The 8,441-nt window shown below is 42.9% G+C and overlaps 1 protein-coding gene across 1 annotated transcript in view; it reads left to right on the forward strand.

Annotated features, from left to right (window-relative positions):
- GAREM (GRB2 associated, regulator of MAPK1) overlaps window positions 1-6,652 on the forward strand; it is a 79,494-nt gene extending 72,842 nt beyond the window's left edge. Inside the window, exons 5-6 of the mRNA XM_009885977.1 lie at window positions 2,212-2,378; window positions 5,639-6,652. Of these exons, the coding sequence (XP_009884279.1) occupies window positions 2,212-2,378; window positions 5,639-6,551 (1,080 nt within the window). The 3' untranslated portion in view covers window positions 6,552-6,652. The remainder of the gene's footprint in view (window positions 1-2,211; window positions 2,379-5,638) is intronic.
- The last annotated feature ends 1,789 nt before the right edge of the window (window positions 6,653-8,441 follow it).

Genomic DNA, 8,441 nt, shown 5'->3' on the forward strand with positions numbered 1-8,441 from the left:
GCCGCACCAGCCATTGCAGTCGTTGTGTCACACCGCGGCTGTTCCCCTCCTCTCCCACGTGTATTTCATTGCTGTTCGCTGGGATCCAGCGAGGGTAGCAGCTCTCCTCTGAAGTTTCCCCTTGCTCTTGTCGGTTTAATCTGCAAAATCTCTCCTTTTTATTCCTCTGCTGGGTTTCCTGAGGGCTGTGTCTGGCAGCTGTAATCACAGTCTTGTGACAGGGACCAACTGGGACTGCAAACTGGTATTATTTATGGCCTCGTTCTGATCAGCAATCTAGGTCAGCAAGGGAGCTTGGCATGGTTTGTTATGCCAGCACCTTTGAATGCCGGCAGTCTGACCAGGAAAGAATCCCTTTAACCCCTTGTCCATTTGCTGTGCTCCAAGAGCTCCCCTGCATGGTCTCTCTAACCCCATGGGTATATATTCAATAGCATGCAGTATTAACTTTGCCTAGTCTGGCTTGGGGAAAAAAAAAATAAAATGAAGTCCTTAGGCATCCTTGGGGCACAGCACTAAAATGGTTGAAGAGTTTTATGCCTGAATTCAATAACAAACATGAATAAAATTGATTCTTTTTTTTTTTTCTTGAAAGAGCAAATAAGAACCCTTAGAGCAAGATTTATTTCAGTGTTTTATGCTGTTGGGCATTTCCTGTAATTTTGACTTGTTTTGAGTTAGGGAAAAAATGTACTACAATGTCCTAGTTCCCAATTTTCCATTTCACAAAAGTGCTAAATGGGTTGTTGCATTTTGAAAGCACTGAAGTGGATTGCAAAAGGTTCCACATTTATCTTGGTTTTAAATAAATTAAATCACTTTAATTGCTAATTATGTGTTGCAGAACTGCTAAGATAACTTTTAGTTCTGCGGTGTTGTTAAATTTAAAAATAAACTATAACTTTCAAACACAAAGAGAATTTCCCTTTTCTGGTGCATCTAAGACTGTTTCAGACAAGGAGAACATAGAGGTCTCCGCCTGCCCAGAGGGAAGGTGGTGAGCCTTTAAAAGTCCTGCCTGGCAGCCAGTCTCAGTAACCTTGCTCACTTCTAGCCCTACTAAGAAAGTTGTTCTCCCAAATATCATAGAGTGGTTAGAGTTGAAAGGGACCTTAAAGATCATCTAGTTCCAACCCGCCGTGGCCAGGGACACCTCCCACTAGACCAGGTTGCTCAAAGCCCCATCCAAACTGGCCTTGAACATCTCCAGGCATGGGGCATCCGCAAGTTCCCTGGGCAGCCTGTTCCAGTGTCTCACCACCCTCACAGTAAAGAATTTCTTCCTAATATCTAATCTACATCTATCGTCTTTTAGTATAAAACCATTACCCCTCGTCCTATCACTACACTCCCTGATCAAGAGTACCTCCCCATATGTACTGATGAGATTAAGGTCTTAAATTCCATCATTTTTTCTATGGGGATGGATCCTGATATTTTGCTTCTACCTAGGCAGACCAAACTAAATTTCAGATAAGCAGTGCTACAGTCATGTGTTTTAAGCTGCAAAGTTGGCTGGCTGCAAAAAGTAGACCGACTGACTGGGTGCGTTGTTTGAACAGGCTCTTCTGCCCACACCTTTCAACTTGTAGGTTACATAGTTAACCTTATCCTGGACTGCTTTGACAGCTACAGAAGGACTGAAGCTCCAGGTCTGAATCCCGGTATCTGGTAAATAAGAGATACGTGTACTGTTCCTGGGGGAGGAAGGCTGGGAATTATCCTAGAGCTGGCTGAGTATCACTGGTGAAGTAAGTCAGGAAACATCAAAGTCTGTTGATATCTTTTCATTACGTAGGCTTGGTTTATTACATCTAAATAAACAACACTAATGAAGTTTAAGACTAATGAATTGTTCCTTACAAAATGTAAAATGTCTGGAACAGTCTGTCTGATTTTGGATGTTACTGGAAGGTTCTTTTACATTTTTTCATTGCTACTACTTTTTAAGCGAGTGGATATCAAACTACTAAAAAGCACCCTAAAAAAGATCGCTAGTAGCTCGACTGGTAGCAAGGCGTTCTCTTGGGCTTCTTTATGACAGCTACATACAGTTGCAAATGTATATACTTAGGATCATTTTTCTCTTCTCCTCCCTTTTTAATTATTTCCTTTCACAGAATAAGGCAGAACCAGATGTGTTTCATCTGGCTGACAGTGCTGTTGCCCAGATTTTCTCACTGCTTACTTACATGTTCTTCTTTTGTACAGGTAAAAGAGGAATGCAGGCTCCTGAATGCTCCCCCCGTCCCACCACGGAGCTCAAAGCCATCCTCCACCAGTCCTTCCATCCCTCCTCGTACAGTCAAACCGGCACGACAGCAGACCCGCTCTCCTAGCCCTACTCTGTCCTACTACTCTTCAGGACTGCACAACATGTATGTGTCTGAGCTGTCAGAGCCCCGTGCTAGCACTTTTTGAGAAAGTTAAATTTAGCAGTATTTTTTTGAAGGCATTTGTTTATAAAGGCATGGTACTGTGTCAGAGTTGCTGACTTTTTGTGAAACGGGCTAACCCGTCAAGTTATTTTTAAAGATTCAAGAGGAAGCAAAGCTCCAGCAGAAACTATGTTTTACTAGATAAGACATAGCAATTTATATTAAATATCTGCACATATTGCTATAGGTAGTCTCGCTGCAAGGTGGCACAGGCTGTCTAAATGGAAAGTCCCGTACAGTTCTGTATAATTCTTGAAAGGCTTGAATCTTCAAACCAGAACATCTCAAAGCTAGTTTTCGAATGGGATTTCAGTGCTACATGCATGCAGTGCAGCCAGCTCTGATAAGTGGGGGCACAAAAAGGGTGTGGTAATCCAGAAATGTGTTGTGCCAACTATATGGGAACCTATGGGGTGGGTGTGATGGAGAACAGAGAGGCCAGCAGACATCACTGAGTGCAAAGTGAGGTGTAGCAGAAGGGCACCAGACAGCTTCCAGATCAAACCCACTTCAGCACAAACCTAGCCCACAAACTGGAAAATCCACTCAGGCTAGTCGAAAGTTGACAGTAGATTTTGAATTATGTGGCTGCAAACCTTTTCCTAGCAATGCAGTGTTCTTCCTTAGGCTTTAGAAAGTGTATATGCCTTTTGAAGTCTCACCTTCTTTTTGACTTTGTTGTCTTGTTGCCATTATTTTTGGTATATATTCAATGACAAGATACTGCCTGTCTGGATATTACAAACTGATCTGAAACGCCACTGAAATAATTTCAGCCTAGATGCAATTGGCATAATAACTTGTGCTGGAATTGCCTTCCTAAACCATACTGCACATTTGCAGCTTAGTGTTGTGTATCTGGCAATGATCACTCTAGATCAGGGCTGCTCATTTGTTTTTATGAAAGCCTGTTGGGTAGTTCTGTCAAGGTCTACTCCACAGGAGGCACCAGACCTCCCAGCATTTGAGGCCCACCAAATGCTGCTTTCTCTCTTTGTAGCTAAGAATACATCTGCCTCCCTAGAAACCAGGAAAACAATGAGAAGTGAAGTTTCTCAGGAATACAGGTGGTATTATTTGCCTCAAACTTCATAATATTTGCAGGAAATTCATCTCCAACTTGGGTCCAGACCAGATATCTCCATCTTGGTAGAATTGACCTAGTGCTGCAGAGAAAGCTGCTGGAATTGGCAATGTGGGCAGTAGCCAGATTGCTGGTGAAGTTGCTTTTCAAGTCTTGCCATTTTTATCAATGATCTTATTTTCTGGATTGTGAAGGGTTTCAGCCAATATTTTAAACACAAACAAAACCAATATGATTTGTCCTTATCTGCCTATAAAAATGTCTGATGTCTGACTTCAGCTGTATTTGAGGTTTCTCTTGCATCCTTTGGCGCTGAGTCCCGGTGACTTAATTTTTGGTGCAGGACAAATAAGGAAGCACTTTGAAAATGTTACTTTATCAGTTTCCAGTAATTCCATTAATCTTTTAAATCATTAAATGTTCCCATTTCAAATGTTGAATTAGAGAGCGGAAACAGGATCAATCAGTTTAATTCCTCTGTATCGTTTATGACACCTCACTGACTGTCTTCTCTGAATTGAACAGCCCAATGGCTAGATTTGTGAAAAGTGCTTTGCACTGTGTATGTTACAGCAGTTGGCGTTTAAACAGCCAGAAATGAGCAGTTGACAGTGTATCCTTGTTGAGGGCAAAAAAAAAAAAAAATCCGCCGTTGTAAACATCCATCTGCTTTACCTTGCAGACTTGTATTCGTGACATAAACAGGAAAAAAGAAAAATTTGGAGGACGTGGAGTGGAGAGCGAGGGATGGTTAGACAGAGGGGGAAACTGCATCTCTTGGGGCTGAATTTTATAACTAATTTTCCAGTTGTATAGATTAGAGCTGCTTTTACATATCTGCACTCTGTGTTTGAGCTGGGCAAGTCCAGGTTGGCTTCCTCTTTGACTCACTGTAGGCTCATGGGGAACTATTTTTTGTGTCAATCCATTCAAAACTATGCTGGTTTTTCGAAAGCTGCTGCTTGTCTCAAGCAGTTTTCACTGAGCTGTCAAAGACTGACTGCCTAGTTTCTTTCCTGAGTAGGTAGTTTCCAGAAGAGAGAGGTGGGTAATTAAAATAATTATTTCAACTGTTGGTTTCCCTCTGTTTTGTTAGGCGAGGATTTTATAATTGTTCTTCCAGTGTTCTGGCTTAATTGGCTAGAATTCCAGATTCTGTAATTCTCAGTCCTTCAGACTTGCTAAAAGAAAGTGACATAAAAGCCGCAAACGTTTGCTTTTGATAACAGATTGCATGCTTTTGTTGGCATCTCTGTCTCTCAGGAGCACCTGGATATAAACCATCAGTTCCCTCAGACAGGCTGAGCTTAGTTTACCACCTGGAAGTGGTCAGGGTAACTTTCTTTAGGTGCCTTTGAAAAGCAGGTGGTTCTCATCATAGCTTTTTAAGGGTATGGACACACAAAGAAGGTACTGTGGGGTAAGCTTAAAGCCTGATGCTTCAACACATGCAGCTGGGTCTGCTTACCCTTCCAGGTAAAACTCTTCCTTTGGCAGGAAGCATTCACTTAGTCTGTGTCATCGTACTGTGCACTGGTGCCGTTTTTGCACCAGTGAGCAGTGGGGAAGGATCCTGTGCCCTGTGCACATGCAAGTGCCGTAACAAATTAAAATGTTGGCTCCAAAAGGGCTTTTGGTCATCTCTTATGTCAGTCAAGCGTGGGTCTAGTGCAATGGTGACCTGCCCCTGTTATGAGCTTTTTCGTGCCATGACACATCTGTGGTGTATATAAGCACTAAATACAGGATTAGAATATCTTCTAGTGTATGTGAGGCTGTTCCTTTTCCATGGTAGTGTCCCTCAGGAATTCAACAGTGGAAAAACTGAGTATTTGGAAGATGACACAGAACCGAATTGAGACATCTACTTTTTTACGAGCTTGAAAAAACAACATGTGAGGCTTTTGGGTATATCAGCATCTTGTCAGGCTTGTAGAAGGAACTGTCAGTGCATTATTCAAACGCGTTGTTATTTCAAATCAGAAAAGTTCTGCCAGAGGAAAGAAGATTCTTTCCTTGTGACAGCCACCCTCTGACTCTGTCAGATGATTTATTAATTTATTCAAATGCCACATTTTTTCATACTAATGGCATCCTTTCTGCTTTGTTCCTTAAGCAATGTCACAGAGACTGACAACACCAACCCAACTGAGAGCGCACCTGTCTCCTGCTACCCTTGTAACATGATGAAAACCGAATCCAAAGAGCCTGAGAGCACGATACCTTTGGGAAGCCCCTCAACTGAAGCTCTGCCTTCAAGGCTATCTTGGCCAAACCATTTTTCAGGAACTACTGAAGGCCTGAATAGAAGTGATTTCCTGCTCGATCCAAGCAGGAGCTACAGTTACCCCAGACAGAAGACTCCAGGTACGCCAAAGAGAAACTGTCCAGCACCTTTGACTTTTGACTTTGATGGGTGTGAGCTCCCAGCGGGGTACTCCCCGCTGACCCCAGCAGAGTTCACAAACACCATCTCTAGCTGTCCAAAGTCAGCAAGTTACTCTCTAGACTGCACTGATGAGAAAACTCTGGGAGTCAGCAACACAAAGCAGAGCCATTCGTGTCCTGCCTTACCTCCTCGGGCACCGAAGTCAAGTGAAGAGAAGACAGTTACAGACACATGTCCCTTGCCGCTGAAAATAGATGGTGCTGAGGAGGAGTCAAAAACTAGTTCTCCAGACCTCTTGGAAGATCAGTATCTCGTTAAAAAGGGCATGCAGGATACGTTCTCTGTGTCTTACCCCTTCTCATCTCCCCTCCACCTCCAGTTAGCACCAAGATCTTGTGGGGATGGCTCTCCCTGGCAGCCACCCACGGACCTTTCTGGACTCTCAATAGAGGAAGTGTCTAAATCGCTGAGGTTTATTGGTCTGTCAGAAGATGTCATATCATTTTTTGTTACAGAGAAGATTGATGGCAATTTACTGGTTCAGCTTACAGAAGAAATCCTGTCAGAAGACTTTAAGCTAAGCAAATTGCAGGTTAAGAAAATACTACAGTTCATTAATGGCTGGCGGCCCAAGATGTGATGCCAACTAGTTATTAGTGAAACTGTACGAGATGTGCTCGATGCACTTCAGCTGATACATCACTTCCTGTTTTTTGCACTAAATGCCCTTCCTGTAAATAGTAGTAGAAAAATTCTTACTATGCAGATAAACATTTTTGAGTGGTGGATGGATTATTTTTTTTTGGTATGTCAATAATAAAAGTAGAGAATCTGCAGAGGTGTGCCTTGTGCATCCCTGAACGTTCAACAGCTGCTAAAAACTGGACACTAAGGGAACTTTTACTCTGTAGTCTGTTAAGACTTAGTCGTATTTATTACTGAACAATTTGATGCTGAAAGACACACACCAATCTAGTTTACAGTTTTGTGTTAACTGCAAAAAAAATTTATTTCTTACGGGATTATTTGTGTTCAAATAATATTTGGCAACATGCTGTGACTTTCTTCCATTTCTGTTAACAAGAAGCATGTCCAGATATACAAAAACATCATTTTGACACTACATCTGAAAATGTTAAGAATTGCTGTGAAGTGCCACTAATACATATTCTTGCAGCATATTTTTATTAACAATACCTTCCTGACTACCTGTAATGTAGATACACTTTCCCTGTGACTTTGGGCAAAAAGAGTTAAATGTTTTTAAAACAAGAGTCTTGCTCAGCTCATTGCCCAGAGGGGAGGGAGAAGGGGGATTTTCCTACTGAGCCACTCTGCCCTGGCCAATTAAAAGTTTATGACCTGTAGATTTCAAAAGTTGCTTTTGTAGTCGGATGGCTGGAGTAAGTAGCATGATTTCTAGTTGTGCAGCTTTCTCATGGGAAAGGCAGTTCAGTGCACAGACCCTTCTCTCGGCAGATCCCGCCTGCTGCAGTAGCCTGCTAGCACAGCCCCCTTGCTCTGGCAAAAGGCAACCCCTTATATTTCCTCTGCTGCTGTTAGCACCATCTGAAAATGCACTTGATGTGCTATCCTATTCCTGCGGTCGGATCTGTGGGGGAAGGTGATAGAACTCCTGTAGGATGCCTTTGAAATAAAGCATTAGCGAGGTGGGAACAGAAACAGCACATTGCATGCTGGTAAGAAGGGGCCACGTGAGGGTTTGGGCCATGCCTTGGGAAACGCTTGTGGTGTTTTAAGTTCACCTGACTTGTTTGCAGTGGATGCAGGAGGATGTGGATGTCAAAGTGGGAGAGACCGTAGCATCGTAAGATGTGCTAATTCAGCTGGCCAGCTGCAAAAACTCACTGCGATAGATGTCGCATGGAAGTAGCAGTCAAAAGGGAGCACGGAGATGGGAAGGGGTCATTAGGCTGCCCCTGGAGACCTTTCAAATTTAACTGCTCAAAAAGCTAGAAATAGGATTAACTTTTGCTAGTCTGTTGCTGATTTCCTGTGCTTGGCAGAGCTTTCCAAAATGTGTCTAAATAACCCCAGGATCCTCCGCTTCTGCAGTACTGAATGCAAGGATTCAGGAAACTCTGTGGTGTCTGTCCTCAGCAGCTGTGCTTGCCCAGGATCTTCAGGTGGTCAGAGCCAGGGATGCTGGAGCAGCTTCACCTTCACTTGCTGCTGAGCAGAGCACTGCCAGGGTGACACCATCACCTGCCTTTCTTACCTTTTTAGAATACAAAAAAAATCTCTCTTTTTCCATTGTAGGGCATGTAGTGGGACCATCAAGAGGAAATACAGAGGAGGGACAAAAATGAGAGGCTGCTTTTGCCTGTTTTCTCAGTCATATCGACTCATTGAAAAAAATGTATTTGCAAATGGAGTTTTCTGTTGCCCAGGCAAATTTCATGTCATGGCTCCATGACAAAGCCAAGATGCATCATTTGTCTTGCAATAATGCAAACCACCAGTTTCCAACCAGAGGGCAAAGCCCAATTGATGTGGGTACTAGAAAGCA

The sequence above is a fragment of the Charadrius vociferus genome, unplaced genomic scaffold (assembly GCF_000708025.1).
Source record: "Charadrius vociferus isolate BGI_N301 unplaced genomic scaffold, ASM70802v2 scaffold75, whole genome shotgun sequence".
NCBI classification, from domain to species: domain Eukaryota; kingdom Metazoa; phylum Chordata; class Aves; order Charadriiformes; family Charadriidae; genus Charadrius; species Charadrius vociferus.